The following is an 18,291-nucleotide window of genomic DNA, read 5'->3' as shown; positions in this document are numbered from 1 at the left end:
ATATATATATAGTAATCGACCGCTTAGTAAATCCGAAGTACGCCAGAAAGAACTGCCGTTCTTTCAATATTCTGGAAACGGATTAAATACGTTTCGATACGAACCAAGTTGTCGAACTTCTACTCGATTATGGAATTGTGAAAGAGATGCCTACATGTATAGAGACGTCTCTTTACAATAAAAAAAACTATAAATCTATGAATGTTTTTGGAAAGAGTGGATAGCAGAGGAATGCACACTGGGCCACATCTGGGACTTATCTTTTTTTGAGATAATTACTCTTGAGGGGATTGTTTATTAATTGTATATGTGTATGTTCGTGATAGCCTTAATGGCAACGACAAGCCGTGACGTAAATGCTCCTCTTAAGTCCTTTTCTAGATTTGAACGCTGAGGTCGTCAAAAATTGATTGCTTTGATTTGCTGTCAAGGGACGTGTGTCCTATGGTAAATAGCCGAATGGTTCTATGGTATCTAATTTTCGATGTGGTCCGGAGCTTATACTCGACGGCGTATAGAGAAATTTAGTACGCGGTACTGCTATAAGATGCAGCTTTTTATTGAAGTGATTTTACTATGCCCACTTTTTTTTGTCGTCGATACCGCCTTTAGACAATTGTATTCTACCAAAACAGGCCGAACACATTGAGCCGCACGTTTACAGATACTTTTAAGATGCTTTTTGGTAAACGAGGTTTTCAGAGGGTAATATTATTTCTAATGACTTAATTTGTACTCACATAATGACATGTGTGTTTGTCCTCAATATCCCACTGTCAACTGCTTCTTGAGCCGAGCGCAATAAGGTACGTAGTGACCAATGCTCAAGAGGAATAGATTTCCGTCTACTGCCTAATGTTTTTAATCATATAAATGGGTCGACGATTAAGGCGCCACCTTATCTTGGTCTGGAATCTCGCAAAACCACTAGCGCGTATTTATAGACTTAAGGAAAAAGTGTTGGTATACTGGGCATTTAAGTAAGGTAATAAGCCTTCACCGACGTATTGCTTCTATCCTCCTTCGAGTCATCACTAAGACCTGATGTCAAAAATGTTGGTGATTAATCCGTTCAGCTTACTTTTTGCGGTATTTATCGAAACTTCGCATATAGATGTTTTACCTGTTCGTTTCAGCATCGAGAAGCTTAACCATACACTTTTTAGTTTCACCTTACCTTAAATAGTTTTCGACTGTTTCTATGGCGATCTATGTAGTACGCAATACTGCTTGAAAGTGATCACGTAGATAAATTTCGCTTTTCTCGAGCGACAGAGATAAGATCATAAGGCTTATGAAACTGTTAGATTCGACCAAGAACTTTTCCATATCAACTATCATGCCGTATTTCGGTTACTGAAAATCAACATTAGTCTTCCTGGTAATCGCCATTTAAACGGAGCAACGATCTTGATGTCAGTCGTAGAAAGACCCGATGGTGTACGAAGGGGACTGCGTTGAATGACCATTGCCTTTTGGTTTGCTCTAAGCATTTGAGTGAGCGGAGTCCCTCTCCTGTGGAGCGGGTTAGACCGGTGACACTGTGTATGCCGTTACTACGTCTATCAATGCGATGATCTTCTTTCCTTATAGCTTTAGCCAGCAGCGAAGACATACTGAGAGACCGACAGATAGAGAAGCCCACGAACTGATATTAGCAAAGCACTGTGCAAATTATGCCGCGTCACTACATATGGACGTATCGGACTGGATTAGGTAAGCATGCAAACGCTTTGATCATCTTGTTGATGCACCGATCGGCAGTGATGCTTGTTTCCCGATCAGTACCGTCTTGAAGCACATAGAATAAAATGCATTCACCCCGTATTTCGTATCGTGCATTAAGTCGTGCAGTTCTCTTTTTTGGCCTGTCTTAGCGTAACGATATTACCGTGACGTTACTATCGTACGGTAGTAGAGCCGTAGCAGTATTATAGCAGTGCATTTATATTAGCTACTGATCAAACAGGCGAAATCAAAGGACGAACTTAATTACTAATTGTCTCAATTAATAATATAGAGGAAAAGAAAAAGTGAAAGATCCTATCTACGCAGGAAAACGTAAACAATCATATAGACAATTACTTTTACAGATCGAAATGTTCTTTCGACTAATGAAATGTCAATCTGACGTTAATTGTTTATAGAGATAGTATAGAGGTCGTGCTTCAGTAAATCATTACGATAACTTAGCACTTAGCTCAACTACCGGGTGTGCATCGGCAAACAAACAGAAAGTGCGCTAGACTAGAAATACCTAGCTTCACGTGCTCGCATATATACACAGATTGAATTATGTATCTGTGGCGCCTGTACTTACGCGTCCAGAATTCGAAATTCGTTTTCTAGAAAATGGCTATATATGTGGAAAATTCGGTAGAAGCAAAAATCTTTTGTTTGTAAGCAGATCTGCTAATCATATATAATGTTAAATTCCTCTTCTTTAATCTTATTTATTCGTTAATCTTAATTAAAATGCATCTATCAAGTGGAGACGAGATGTTACGAATGAATCTAACATTGTTGCCGATAATGTTATTTACCAGTTTGAAAAAGGCTCAACAGCCGCTTGTACTATTATTGATGTTTTACCGTCTTGTTCCGTAGCGGTGTACGCAGAAACGACGGGAGTTGGGCTACATTTTATATAATACAAGAAAACCAAACTAGTTTGAAATAATTGAACCACGAAGAAACAGTAGCATAATGCGCGAAGAAATCGACTAAAACAAGCTGGCACTTGCAAAAAATCAATACGTCACATGTGTCCTTTCGGCAAAAACGTGACCATAAGATCGACCTATCCGGACAGTCAGGACGCTGGGTAACACGGACCCCATTAGAATTTTTTTAGCGGTCACGAGAAGATCTCTACTTGACTGGCTGGTAACCAGGAATTTAAAGATTAAGCATTATACAGTTTTATTGACCATATGGTGGAGATAATAGTAATGATAAGTTTAAAAAGCACTTATGCGGCAACTCGGAACGCCCCGCTCGATTCATATATAGATCCTGAAGCATTGCATATATCTTTTTCTGGAAACTAGCGGGAATGAAATTCGACCAGAAAATTGTTTCAGGCGTTAGTTTTATGGCCTCACCGATAGACAGAGTGGTTTGTAATCATGCTATCTGCATCACGATTTTGTGCCAATATTCTACATCTGTTAAAAAAAACTTGTTTGTTGTTTAAAAGCGTCTTTCGAACGATGACGGAGGATCTACCCAGAATCGGATCCTTGGCGAGTCTAGATCCAAACAAGGCTTTCGTAAGTATATTTTTTAGCCTTCACATCTAACGCCATGGTATGTTTAGATTGTAACATAGCTCCGGTGATTAAATACAATTGTAAATTTTTTAATCAATTTAGATACAAATAAACGTATAACATTTCACTTAATTTACTTACTCTATTTAAAAATGTATTTTTTTTTATAAGTCAGTAATTAGAGAGTAATTATATTTGAATAGTAATGTAGAATCTCGTAGCATGTAACATAGCGTGACATTGAATTTGTATTTTACTACTTTTTATTTGAAACGGTTATTTTGAGATCGATCGAATTGACGACGAAGTCAAAATACACAATTTTTTTGGCCAACAATCGTTGCTTTGATACCCTAATAAATTTACATCGGTCACTGTGTGACTGGAGCCAGCGGATCAGCGGGCCGTGCAGGTAGCACTCTTCATCGAAATTGATCTTTTTTGCTTGTTGCATAGAGAGTTTAGCCACTCGTAAGGCACGTTTGACTCGCCTGCTGGCAGGACTATCCTCAGCTGTAATCATCCAATTACGATAATTATCGTTACTATTATTTGTCTGTCAGCTTCATGGACGAAGAGTCGGTTATGATCATTCAGTGCAATCAGACACATTTCGCAAACAATGTGCTGGCAGTACTCTTGTTGCCAAAAACATATCTTGAAAATTTGCTTTGACGTTCTAATTTTTTACAAAATACATCTTTAGAGTGGCGAACTTCATCAAATCTTCACATCGGCTTTTGGGACCGGTATTACTTTTTGGCTTACGACCATTTTATCGCGAAGGTTAGTCAAGGATCATACGTTTTTTTTCGGAGCCGTCTAGCGTACTTTCAAAGATCGAACTTTGTCCTAACGTTCTCCGGTAGAAAGTTGCTCTAAGAGTGCTAGTCGTGAGACGTCCAAATAGCCGGCCCTAGTAAACAAAGCTAGAGCTACTGTGAGATATGAATATATAACGCAGCTAAAATTGTCTGCACAAACAGCATGTTTAATATAAAGACGTATATATAGGAGAGAGAGAGAAGTCAGAATGGAGACTTTCTACTTTTTACGGAGTTTTTTTAAAACAGTCGGCTGCAGTCTCGCAGATTAAATTGTAACTGAGCTATCCTGTTACAATGGAAAACCCTAAAGGTTTCGTTTCATCCGCTAAAGACAAAGTGGGCAGATGAAGGATCAAACTAAGTGAACGCATTTGAGGTCCCGTTGCTTTAAGGCATCATTTATTTTACGAAAATAAGCAATATTTGGATACTAGATGTGGTTAGCTCAGATCGTGTCAGCACACCTGTATCAGTATGCCTCGTGCTTTCTGTAGCTTCGGATGGCCAATCGCACGTTACTTCATTTAGTTAGAATTGAGGAGGATCCGGATTTGTCACTCTACGCCAAAACGGTCTCCGTGTTTTTCTTTAAGAACGGTTTGCTCGTCTTTAGGTAAACGCTCGTATCGGTGATGCAGCAGAGAAGCCTTGTTGACTCTAAGGCGTCGTTGGCATTCTGGGTGCCTTTTCCGCTTTCGTCATTTGACGTCTAGCATTATGTTGTTCATATATGAAAGTCGGTGCCGGTCAGAATTTGACTAATATGAGAAACAGTTCCCGTTGACACCAAACCGGCGCGGGAGTATTTTACTGAGTCAATGAACGCTCGAACGCAATCCGCGCACATTTCGAGATGCCATAGGAGGTAATCTCAACATTCGAATAAGGCACCATCAGGTTGTCCGGGGTAGCGGTGCGAGCAGTTCAAGCACTGCTTTACCTATAGGCTATAGTTCATGCGAACAGTGCGCGGTAGCGGTGTTATACTTGTTTATGGTACGCTCGATGACTTCTAATGAGATGTAGCTTCTCCGGCCTTGGGATTAACGTACCTCGGGACGTGTCCTGACACCGAAAAGAAGCTCTCTTCTGTCATCTCCCTCAGTGGATTGACCAGGTGCAGCAGTCCAGTTGAATATGTTGCATTCAACACATGGTAGCTTGCTCGAGGCTAAACAAACATGGACGGAATAGTTCTACCCACGGCGTTAATGAAAAAACTTACTGCAAATAGTTTATATCGTTCCGCCGCAGCGTCCTATCCAGGTTGGTGAATGCGAGTCGCCGTCCAAATTTGCGGAGCTCGGTACACAGCTGCCACACCTGTCTCGTCGCAGTCGGTGTGGCTCGGGTCTTTTTCTATCGTGCGACCGCAAGATATTCGCGGAGCACTGCTTTACATTGTGCGTGTAAGAAATGGAAACTTTTACAAGATCCGTCGCTTCTATTCGACACAAGTTTGGGCTAATTTTCTTGCGGCAAAACAGTAAGAGCCTGCAGCTTTTGTTAGATTCAACTTAATGCAAGGGTACGGAACTCTAGGCTTTCCCGCGTATCGAAAAGCAAGTATACACAGCTCTTTAATAGTGAGTGCCTGTCAAATTTTGAAGCAGCAAGCACGCAGCAGATGAGCTAATTTTCCTGTTGAACGATGAACACGTTTGTTGTGAGCTACCGCAGAGGACTCACCGGTGTAGCTACTCTGCGTAAATTTTGCCTTTTTGGCGCGGTTTCTTCTCGTTGTTACAGTATTTTGACGAATTAAATCAACACTTTGACAAACGTCGTTATCTGTCAGCAGCATCATTTGGTAATTTACAGTTCTTACTAGCTGCGATTCACGTACGCGGCAAGGCATAAAGCAAAAATAGATAATAAATAAATTCAACAATAAGGCCGATATTTGAGTACTCTAAGGTTAAAGGCAGCGTAAGGCTTCACGTATTTCACTGAGCTAAGCAGCCAAAGGATACATGTCTCCAAAGGAGCTACTGCTCAGTGTTCGTCTCCCAGTAAGTCTTGCTCTTGACATGCGTGACACTGAGGGCAAAGTGACAGCGCTCTCAGCCAATCGAGCCTATCAGAGGTTGGATGTGAAGCACAGAATTCGCAGCGGATGCTGCATTTTACTTTGGCAGAGCATGCAAACTAAGGAAGACAGGCAAAAAAAAGTCTTCTGCTATCCTCTAAACTAATGAATCCATAAACAAAAAATCTATTCATGTAGTATGTTGAAGTGATTAGAAGATTAAGCAAATCTTTCGGTAGATCGAGGTTCACTCCAGCTAGGCTCCATTCCTGCTATTTTTGATAAAATTATTATAAACTGCGACAATAAAGAGAATTCTTATAAAGCCTAACTCGAAAAAGACCCGAATGGCAATGGTTCTCGTCTGTGCCTTCTCGAGAAAGGAGATACCGACCAAAAAGTCGAAAACGTCTATGTCAGTGCAAGGCAGATAGTATTTGAACTTAAATGAATGAAAGTAGACAACATGAATTTTCCGTAATCTACATGCAACTTCCAAGTTATACGTTGTTTCATACGAGGAACTTCCGGCATCGTAACTTGACTGCCTACAAGTATCATTGAAGCAAATCGTCTAGAAAAAAAGACGCAGTTTCACATTGTCTCTCCTCTCTTCGACCCCAATCGTCCTGTTTACTGTATTTTCCATATTGTCCTATTTACATATCCGAGTAAAGGCGATATGAATTGATATGAGCCGTAACTCTCACATAAACCACAGATTTTATCGTTGGACGTAGTAAATGCCAGAAAATACACCATTCGTTAGTGGACAAACGGTAGCTGTTATCCGTAATTTACTTAGAGGAGCCTAGCTGAAATATAGACGGCCAGATATATCTAGTTGAACCCGAACTGGCAGGTGTGGTCTGTGTCCGGAACCCGCCTGAGACAAATCAATTAGAACGTAATGAAGTCCCGAACGGAGATACTTTCTCAGAAGCAATTTGCATTCGGCTTTTCTAAACGAAGTTAGCTCAAGAATTATACGTTACTGTAAAAAGATACACGAATAAAGTTAAATTCATACTCACGATTTGAAAAGTTTTGCAAACACGATTTTGGAACCAGCGCCAACAAAGCGCAAACACAAATATCTTTTAGGAATCAAGCTTATGGGAAAACTTTAAAGCATCGTTTGTTTTCGAAATGGGTGGCCCACTGTAGGAATTAACTAGTTTTGTGAAGATATATTATTGCTGTATTCCAACATATATTAACTGCTTACCATATCGCTTGAAACATACAGATTATTGAGCTTATCGTTGGGCTGTACTTCAACAACTACGTTAGTTGCAACAAAGTAATTATCGCGTTCTAAAAAAACAGACATTTAACAACGAGTTTTGCTTCTTACAAAAACAGCGTCCCGTCACGAACTGTCTTGACCAGGTATAAGACGTTCATTCACTGAGATTGTTTTAGTTGAACCCTTCCCAGCTGCTGCACGGAGACATAAACAATGAAAAATGATCAATAAAATTTTAGTCAAGAACGCCATGTATAATAATAAGGGATCGCTGATGCCTACCAGTGTTAATCTTCCATCTTAAATGCGGTTCCTAGCACTTTCCTTGTTTCGTCTACGATGCCAATGCAGGCGTACATAGTAGCATTAATACGTTCAATCTCTCCTGAAAATTTCCGCTTGCCGATACAGGGAACAATGGTTGAACTTATCCTAATCTGACCTCTATCTTATGCTGCCAAGCAGTGCCAACTATTGCTTTTTTAAGCGGTGTCTGCCTTTCGAAGCTGAATGGCGTTTCGATCTAAACGATATACAGCGCCAACTTCATAATTCGAATGCGTTTTTTTTTCTATGTTATAAGGGACAATATTCGGCTGGCTAACTTGTATGCGTCTATTGTCAACTTACGTTCACGATGTTACGTTATAGTTTCATGCTTCAATTCAATTCTGCTGTAACTTTTACATAATTATAATGCTTGGAGTAAGCCAAACGTATAGCTTGGGTGGTGAAGTGGAAAAATATTACTACCTAACAACTTTTTTTTTTCATTTTCACTCAGCCTTTTCGTGTATCGAATAGTACTACATATGAGATGCAGGACGTGACTTTTGATCATTGCAAAGCCTAAACATATTAGTCTACAAACAATAACGAACGTCTGACTGCAGACTTGCAATGAATCAGATAGAAGACACAGCTTTGAAATTACGATCCAGCTAAATCTATGGCGGAAAACTGACACAGTTAAGGTAAATAATATATACTACACGCGTCTTGCAATCCGACAGCATGAGTTAAAGAAACATTTATCGTTCTCAACGATTGTGCACGGTACACGACCTTTGCCCGTATCAGGTACCCCGTCGTTTGTCACGCAATAATGTGTCTGTATCTTATTGGAACTCTCTCATCTCATCCATGACAGCAGTGCGTCGTCATTGTAATTTATAATATCTGTATGTATGTATGTATGTATGTATGTATGTACAATGATGACGACAACACCACGCGTTGACGCAGGCCCATAAATCTGTAAAACTATTCAGACCACTCGAGCTACTTACCAATTGAGATAAGGCCCACCGTTCATTGACCCGACGAGAGAATGGACAATGCCCTTCATAATTTAGACACTCGAGATTTTAAATAGTATTTTATGTTCGTATATTATAGCTACGATCAGCATGTGGCGAAGTGTACGTTTGTGCTAATTATTATATTATAACACGCATAGATTCCGTGCATGCTACAGGTCGAACTCTCTCAGACCAGCGCTTACCAAGCATGCTTTGCCAATGGCACGACAGTGTAGCTAAGAGTTCTATTAGAAAACTGATTTATAGAGCCGTATGTGGAAAACGACGTTAATGGAAATCTGCGAGGCGACAAGAGGTCGCTTCAACGAAACCTAAACGGAAAAACGGTGCCTTAATCGCATTTGATAAGAGAAGGGGGAATTCGACGAGCAAGTATCCGAATGAGTCTGTACTTACCACCTACTACCTTACTAGAGTACTACTTTACTATACTAGTTCTAAAGTACTACTTATCATACTAGTGTGCTCAAGTAAAGCGAATTCTACGCAAAGGATCAATATATGCACATATCGTTTTCGAATTTTGTCCTAATCGCTATGGACAGAAGCCTATTTAGGCTCGAACAAATCACGTTTCTCACTTGAAAAACACGCCCGTTTTCAAGATGAACCTGTATCAAAGGCTTCGACCATCTCACGGAAAGAACAACAGCGCGCGCCGGATTAGCTCTAATCTGTTTGCGAAATTTCTTCTAATGGACGTTTATGGAAAATTATTTTCGTACATTAGTTCGAAAGAGTAAAAATGTCTTGAAGGCAAAAAAAGCGCAACACTACAGTGTCCCATATTTATCTAGTTTAGCTTAAAAGAAGGATCCGGACAATCGATTGGTAACAATCGAATTCTAGATAGGGTCAACCCTTGTGCGATGAGATCGAGAAACGCCTCCCAATAGTACATTGTCGGACCATGAATACTTGGAAAGCTGTGGCAGAACAGCTGGGTAGTTGTACCCGACTATTCTCTTAGGCAACTGCCTAGTTCAGTTCACAGTGTAAAAACTATCTCATGATGAACTTAACTCAAAGGGTTATTTCAAACGTCAGGCTATGATTATACAAAGTAAACAAATGTTCACCACGTTTAGGTCACCAGTGGGACAAAACCGGTCGTTCGTTGGCCTGATGTCAATGGAGGCATTTTTAAATACGAACTCATAATATCAATAAACGCATCAGTTATTAAAAATATTCTATTGATGTGAGTGCAAAACGAATAGTCAGAATTTACTGGAACCTCGACGCTGACACAGGTGACCAATATTCAGAGATATCTCGTAATTATGTAAATGCTAGATGTACATTTTCGATAGACTGCATCGCAGTGAGGGCATCCGGATTTGCTGAAGATCAGAGACGCTTGAACAAGACCGTTGATGTATAAGTGGCGAAACAATAACTACTTAATAATACCTATGATTGAGTGTATGACCGTTCTACACATGCAGATAAGGCAGATGACAAGCTTACTATGGTGTTAATGGCTTGTAGCATACGATTGGCAGGGGTATGCGTTTCTAATGGACGATGTCAAGACATACATACCCATGTACCTAGCTGAAGCATGAACACTATCATTTACGATAGATACCTATATAACACAACAGAGTAGGCAATAGATAGAACAAAAGTCTGCACGTAACAGCAGAGTAAATTTACACATTAGGCAAAATTTGTATTTGCTACTCAAGCAGCATCTGTTTCCGTTGTCAACCTACTTTGGCCTTAACATCCGATCTAAATTCTGCCAAATCAAAAGCTTACCTTTGCCAGTTTTCAGCTTGTCCTTTTGCACTGAATCGCCTGTATTGAGAGATATAGTTGCAACTTATATAATTCATTCATAAAAATTAATTAATGTTTCGTATTTACTGCATATTTAAGCCTATCGATCTTACGTCTCACGCATCCGTAGGCGGGCTCATCCTACTTGGTAGCTTGGTTGTCTTTGTTGTTGGCTGGGCTGTCCTGGCCGTGGCCATCTATTGTTGGCGCGGCCGGAAAGCACCGGTAATCTTTCCTCATGGTCCCGACGCTAGGAATTCGATCGTCTGTGTGAAATTAGAAGAGCACGAGAGCCATGATCCGAAAAAAGTTAAGCTTCAGCATGTCAATAAAAAGGTAGGAAAATCTCCGGCATTATTCTGAAACTAGACAACGATATTTGCTTAAGTTTACCTAGGTAAAGGTAGATGATCGGCCTTATAATATATTGAAATTTTTATTTCTCAGTCGTATACGCTTAAAAACATTACTATTACAGACAAACATCTCAGACTGCTCAATGATTGGGATTGACAAATCAATAGCAAGTTCATCCCGATACTTAACACCCTCGTCGTGTAAGCGCGCTCCAACAACATCTTCGAGAAGAGATATGAATCGGGAAGATTTCGAGGAACCTTTGTGACGTCCGAAACCGACACGGCAGATAAACATCAGGATCATCGTTATTAGACCTAACAGCAGCCAAGATAAGGGAACAGGCTGGCATTATAGGGAAATCGGAACGGCTTCAACTGTCTCAATTACTGCATACCATTAGGTGCTATACATATAGCTAATTTGCTATAATGTAATTTTTATTCTATGCATATTGTTTATTTTTCTTTCGCTTAATCAGAGCGGACATAAGCGATAATCATTTTGCCTAGGCAAGTTAGACTTCATAATGGTTGTGTCAGTAAGTTTAAATTATTGAGGTCGGTGAAAATGAATTTGTATTATGTCTAACGGGGCTATATTGCAGCATATGTTATGATCATTCTAATGTTCTATGATGCAGGTACAATCAAATACAACGGATAGAAAAAAAAATCGTTGTTTTTGCCCAAAAATGAGCATCATGTTTCCATAATCTACGGCATCCTACCGTACATGTCTTTTTCTGCTATTTTTTTTTATAGAGGCAATTCGTTTTCTAGCCCTATAATAATGGTATCCCAATTAAATTTCACATACCTATATATATACATATATATATATTTTTTTTTAACTCGAAAGCGTCCTGAGGTGGTTCAAGGCACTTGAAACTAGCTTGGACGGCAAAGTTCCTAACTGCTGTAAAAAGCCAGAATCACTAGTTTGAGCCGCTGGACGCATCTATTTAGACTGTTATGTCTATACACATGTTTGTGGGCATATGGCCGTCGTAGAAGTCAAACATGCCTTTTTGGCTTCGTATGTTGGTCCGACAGCCTCTTTGCCCTATTTTACCTATAGGTACTATTCAACCAGAGAAACCTTGTACTCCGTGAGACGGCTGTTCCGTAGACGGAATGTCGATTGGAATTTCGAATCCCTTATTGTCGTGTCATTGTCTGTGCTTCGATCCCGACTCCCAACGGTACGAAATACATGGATTCAGATATGAGACAATTTCGCATACCATTTGCCACACGTTGCGTTACTTCAGACGTAGGAAAGGAGTAAATTATTATTAAGTATCTTATCAAGAGCTAGATACGTATCTTGTTATAATTTCCGCAGCCTTCTTACAGAGAAAACGCTTAGAAATACGAAGAAATAGAGCATGGCTATGATTAAAGGATGCAGAAATCGGTCACAGGAAACGCCCTTTTTGCTTAATAACAAAGAAACGACACAAGGTGTTTTGTTAATAGGGCAGCAGATCTTGTTTAGAAAAGAGAGACGGGTTTTCTCATGACAAATTCCATTTATTGCACAATATGCCAGGCGGCCTTTGTACCAACATGAGAGCCGGAGACTCTTGAAAACAAAATAACAACGTGTATCATATACTTTCGAATCGCACTTGAATTCATGTTGCCACACGAGCTTTTTCCAAACAGATTTTTTATACAGGAAATAGATCCTCATATGAAACTATCAAATCTATTTGAACCATGCTAAAATACCGATGCTAAGTTTATTCTCTCTAGTCTGAAGACTATCCAGCAAAGTCTATTATAAAACAAGCTTATAGATACCGACAGCACACACATCGGTATGTATTCCAAATACACGTTTTCCATGAACTAACGGTAGTCCATTGAGGATAGCGAGAGAAAGAACTAGAACAGACAAAAAACCGTTGACGCTCAAGGGTATTTCCCGGCGGCGTATCTTTATAAATAGACAAAAAGCGTTAATGCCGCTGCTAGGAACAAAAATATTTTTGCAATCCAAGGGAACCAAGGGCGGGTAACCTGTTGTAGGTCCGGACAGTTGCCCTTTTCAGGTTATGGAAAATCTCATAATCTCAAGAATTTATATTGCGAGAATAGGCGGGCTGAACCCTAGGTTGGATATTTCTTTGCTTCATCCATGAAGCGGTTGACATGCAGCGATGAACTCATCACGTAACTAGACTGCGTAGTGTAGACTCTCTTGAGGAAGCCGAGATGGCGGGATGCATTGTTTCATTTTTAGCGAATATCTCATGGTAACAAATGATTTTGATGTCCATTGTAAATACAATGCTTCTTACACCTTATGTCCAAATCTACTTGACATTCCCATCCAACTCTATTTCTCTCTCTTAGGTGACGCTATTCTCTTGCTTGGTCCCTCTGACGAAACATGACTTAGCCTCTACCGATAGCTGAGTCATGTTTCGTCTATGGCCACCGCATGCCCTGAAGGGGTTTTTCGTTGACTAAAGTTTCGCAAACTGCAAGTGGAATAAACCACACGCATTTTAAACTATCCTGGAGCAAATTTACGTGGGGCCCATTTTTTACTCAATCTTCGCATTTTTAGTATTTGGGTTAAGTTTTTGTAATGCGATACGTGCAAAATGCCAGTTTTGACCGATAATGTCATTAGGCCACCGCAGCTCTGTCGTAGTAAAAAGCCTCATTAATTGCGGCAAAGCCTGCGGGTTCCGGTATCTGGTCACCAGTTAGTTGGTCTTCAACATTTCAGTTTCCGCTCCTAAAACGTTTGCAACATTCATATATACTTACGATCGCTTAGGGCCTCCTTGCTCGTGGTGGCGTGGTCCGCGTGGCTAATATACATTCCTTTGAATGCGTTGCCATGATAACTATAACTAACAATTATGCGTTTACGCTGTTTCAAATCATTAGCTGGCAATAACTTTTGCTTAACAATGATCTGCGAAGTAAACATTTAAAGGAGATAGTTTCATTTAGGTTAATAGCTGCTTGTACAGTTGTCATCCGTTTCATGAGTCTTTTAGGAAAAACCTCAGGTAAATCCAGCAAGAACAACCTTCGTCAGGTTCTTGAAAAGGAAAGTCTTTGCTATACTTAACAATAAGTGATTCGGAAGACTTGCTTACATATACTGAATAACTAACTAACAGTGCTAAACATAAACAGGCCTTTTTGCCTAATGTCTCCACCAATATCTTGTAGCAGGACTGAGACATTTGAAAGCTTCACTGCTGAGCGTTGATTTCTAAGACTAAACAGCAGTGTTCCTTTCAGCTAACCCTCGTCTGAAGTACATTCGGTCGGCTTTTACCTACAGCTTTTTAAAATACTGTAGCATTTAGCAGCATATACATTTGTAAAAAGGTAATTCGATTTTAAAATCCGTCAAATACCTTGTGATAACCAAGTAGGTGTGTAAGGCTTATGGTATCTTGTTGCGCACACTTGCGGATGTAACTACTTTTACTTGGTAATGCCGTAGTAAATTTGACACTTATTTTTGAGACATAAAGACCAGTAATTTTTTCAAACTGTCTTTTATGTTTTTAAGTATTTTTACATTAATATATATATATATATATATATATATATATATATGTATGTAGTAAATTTATTTTGGGTTTTCCTGTAAAGAATGCAATTGCCTCAAGTAGTCTTAACTACAGCAACGAGAAGTTATGAATTCCAAAAAGGCTGTCAGGAAGTTAATGTGAGGACAACGAATATGCTTACATCTAAAGCTCTTTGATCGTTTTCTGAAAGTGCCAACTACGCTATTCGATAGTATTAATATACTGGAACGAGTTTAAAATGAAAGCAAGAGCCTATTTAAATGCGCAGTCTAAGTTAAGCCAACGAAAGATTCAACTTAACTGACTGTCAGCCTGTACCCAATTGCCTGCAAAATTCCGCGTGAAACGCCATACGAAGATATATATATTCTTTGCTTTTTCGCATCGTTTCCGAGAGTGAATATTCCTATATGCTGTAGATAGAATGGATCGATCCGACTAAGGGGCTTTTTCTTTAATAATAATAAAGTAGAAATTTGTATGAGGCTAGGTATGACAAGAAAATTGCGGCCTCCTATCTAATTGTGCCTGGCGCATTTGTGTACGCGTATCAAATGCTGCGATTCTCGGTAACCATTTTCTCTTCCGGTCCCTATTTCTGTGTAATCGTATTTGTCTTTTATCGAGCACCATTGGGCCAATAGCAGAACGTCCATTGCTATATATCATCAACTATCGTTTTGGGCGTTACATCTATATTGTGTGCCGTGAAAAATCCTGGTCTTAGACAACTTGGTCGATGTTTGTTTCTTTTCATTACGGCTAAACCCTTGACGCTTATACATTCCCGATGGATTCTCACGATAAGCGAACGATATTCTCTTAGTAGCAGAAACAACTGAAAATGACAATTCTTTCTCAGTTCTTCTCCCTAAAAATAAATGGCGACACAAATCGGTAGTTTACGACCGAATGGAGTTATCAACAGATAATCCTAAGAAGGATTTGTTGTTGCTGTTGGCGGCATTTGATTTTCCGAGAAAAAGATAAACTGGAAGCTGGAAAATAATTATTTATTAGAAATTATTGACATATTGCGCCGATAGCCACTTCGCAGACATGAAAAATGATGAGGTCCAGTTCTTCCTTCAAACGAGTCATGCTTCTTCATGCAAGGCTAAACATATTGAGAGAAACGCTTAACTTTGCTCGCTAAACGATGCTTGTCTACCCTTATACTTTTTCATCTTCGATAGCTCCACCACGAGGCCAAAGGCATAGTCAATGGATTCTTACAGACTGTACTATAAAAGCCTTAAACCACACATCAAAAAACCGGCGGCTATATTCCACCCGCGTATGTGTCCTTGCAGGTCAACCAACTGGTCTATTTGAGTTTTGATTGAACTGAGGACAAGAAATCACCGAACCCTATCATTCAGCTGTTTACATTCAACGAAGACTAGCTTATCGTATTCACGAAATCTTTCTCTCTCACTCATTCTCTATTCATCGGTGCTGGATCTTGCCAAACTCTCAAAAACCGATCCGCTGAAACCTTCTAGAATCTTCACCGCGCTTCAAACTTTCGTGTATCTGAGAATTAAGAATTGTCCACGACTGTGTATTGGTAGTCAGGTTACCATTGGTCTCGTCACATTATCGCGTACTAACCGCTCCGTGTTTAAAAATGATCCACTTTTTTCAATTATGGAGACTATGATTCAGTACTTCGTATTCAGTGTATTCGTAGCTATAGTAAACAAAGTAGCCATTGATGCAACAGTGACATTAGGCGTACATGAAAGAATGACACAAAATTTACTTTTTTCTTTCCGTTCGTCGTTTCGAACGTCTAACACCCCAACAAAAAAGAAAAAGTTCGGGTTTTGTTTGATAATTGGTCGGATATTATATGTATTTCGATCAATCGTCGTGGCATTAAAAGGTGCGGAACAACAGTTGCAACAAAAGACACTGCGATATTTTGCTGTGGGGAGGCAATGAATAGGAGTAGGCAAAATATGAGATTAGATCAGAAATCCCATATGTGGATCATTCTCATTATAATATGCTGAATAAATGACGTTTATAAGTGTCTTCTGTTATAGGGTCAATGTCTATAAAGTTCGGAAGCGATCTAATTGAGTATCTATATAGACCTGTTTTATCTGGTTACTGAAGAAATGACAAATGTAATGCAAAAAATAACACAAGCAATAACTAATAATATGATCTATTCAAGCTGTTCGACTAAGACAGATGTTCCTAAAAATAACAATGTGATATCTAAAAAACTTTCGTTCTCACCTCTTTGAAAAGGTAGCTTTGCCAATTTCAGCAAGGAAACTCAGTTAAGCGGTGGAGTCGATGTAAGAGTCAATGGAAATTAAATTAAAATTGGAAATAATCATGTTATTTTTGGCCTGCAGGTGACAAAGACAAAAGGCTATGGTTCGCCTTTGTTGAATGGTCAAATTTAACGCGTCACCCGCAGCGTAGAACGCTAGATTGACCACGACGGTTCCATTCATTGGGTAGCCCACAGCGAATGGTTGGAAACGGAATGTACAGGCAGTGTCCGTGTTTTTATTCTTGATGCTTATATTAAATTCGTACGAACCCTGCACGATCTTAAAAACGCTGATTTATTTCATTTAGAAACAAAGAAATACTGTTTTTTACTTTCGAGCCATTCTAGACTTTTTAGAAAGCAGTGACAAACAGAGGAGAAAGTATTGCAATCGAGCTAGCCGACTAAAAAAGAAGTCGGGTATATTGAAAAGGCCTGGAATATCGCTAGAATGGCCTATCAATGGCGACAGCAGCTGCTGCTTTGAAAACGAGGTGACGTTTTGCAACAGCTGACATCTGGTGAACCGGATGAAGATAAAACTCTGATGAAATTTTCTGTTGACACCGATAGAATCCAGCAAGATTGGGCTCTGAATTGAATTTAATCGGTGCTAGGCCTTTCCGCAGGCTGTTAAAAATCTTGAATAAAATCTTAGAAATGAAAAGACATTCAATAAAACAAATGCATATTCTATGCCCTTTCACGTTTTTTTTATGCACTCCTATTAACGTAGGACAAGCTTAGGCTCCTTAATGTGTCACCTTTTTTTATGGACAAAATCAGAGAGCTCTGCATAGAGACATACGAATATTACAGAGCTTAATTTGGATGAAGGCATGCCCCATGAGCGCTTTCAAAGATTGTAATTTTTTGAAATAAGTACGAAATGCAAAATTAAAGAAAAGGTGATCTGTTGCAAAGCGCAGCCCCCTTATATTCATGTTTTTTTCCGATAAGTGGGCCAGTAACCCGTTTGAGGAAACGCCCGACAACGAGCCTTCGTGTGACTGTGTACATAAAAATCACTTTGACATTGACAAACGGTAATTTCTGTATGAAACCAGCGTTGGTCGGCGGCCTGACTGCATTTATCTCGTCAATAGTTTTATATCCAGAAGGACGAGAGCGATAAGTCATATATAGTGACAAGGAATCTGCGCACCGCTGTCATCAAATTGACTGCAGAGACGGTTCCGTGCAATGCTGAACAAACAGGTCAAACAAGGAGGTCTCAAAACGTTACTTTTATATCATGCTAGTGAGTTGTTTAGCCTATTGAATCTACTTACCTTGTTATAATTACTTAAACACTAGGGGATCAGAAACAAATCAGGAAATTAGCGCTTGTAAAAACGTACAGCTGCATAATTCCATTGTTAGCAAAGATTGCGTTTGTTTGTTTTCTTAAAGACTGCACCTGTACCTTTCGAGTTCTATAGTGTAAATTTTTCCTAAACAATGACTAATATACAATTAACTGTTACAGAAATTTCTCAATACGTCAGACGTTAAAACAAAATCATCGTTCACGGACGGACCAATAGGTACTTCGGCAGGGGGACGCTGACTCAAATCATTTGTGA

General features: G+C 39.5%; 1 protein-coding gene across 2 annotated transcripts; it reads left to right on the top strand.

The window, feature by feature from the left end:
• Positions 1 to 1,509: 1,509 nt before the first annotated feature.
• LOC111259780 (uncharacterized) lies at positions 1,510 to 13,383 on the top strand. 2 transcript variants are annotated; one of them, XM_022831992.2, is made up of 4 exons: positions 1,515 to 1,716; positions 3,200 to 3,272; positions 10,584 to 10,820; positions 10,963 to 13,383. In XM_022831992.2, exons 1-4 carry the CDS (start codon positions 1,574 to 1,576, stop codon positions 11,107 to 11,109), a joined length of 600 nt encoding a protein of 199 aa, XP_022687727.1. In that variant the 5' UTR covers positions 1,515 to 1,573; the 3' UTR covers positions 11,110 to 13,383. The 2 variants fall into 2 exon arrangements, with proteins under 2 accessions (XP_022687728.1, XP_022687727.1); XM_022831993.2 differs by lacking the exon at positions 3,200 to 3,272 and having other exon boundaries at positions 1,510 to 1,716; positions 10,615 to 10,820.
• The last annotated feature ends 4,908 nt before the right edge of the window (positions 13,384 to 18,291 follow it).

The sequence above is a fragment of the Varroa jacobsoni genome, unplaced genomic scaffold (genome assembly GCF_002532875.2).
Source record: "Varroa jacobsoni isolate VJ856 unplaced genomic scaffold, vjacob_1.0 scaffold_367, whole genome shotgun sequence".
In the NCBI taxonomy this organism is placed as follows: Eukaryota; Metazoa; Arthropoda; class Arachnida; order Mesostigmata; family Varroidae; genus Varroa; species Varroa jacobsoni.
Note: the sequence above shows the minus strand (reverse complement) of the source record. Positions and strands in the feature narration are given on the sequence as shown.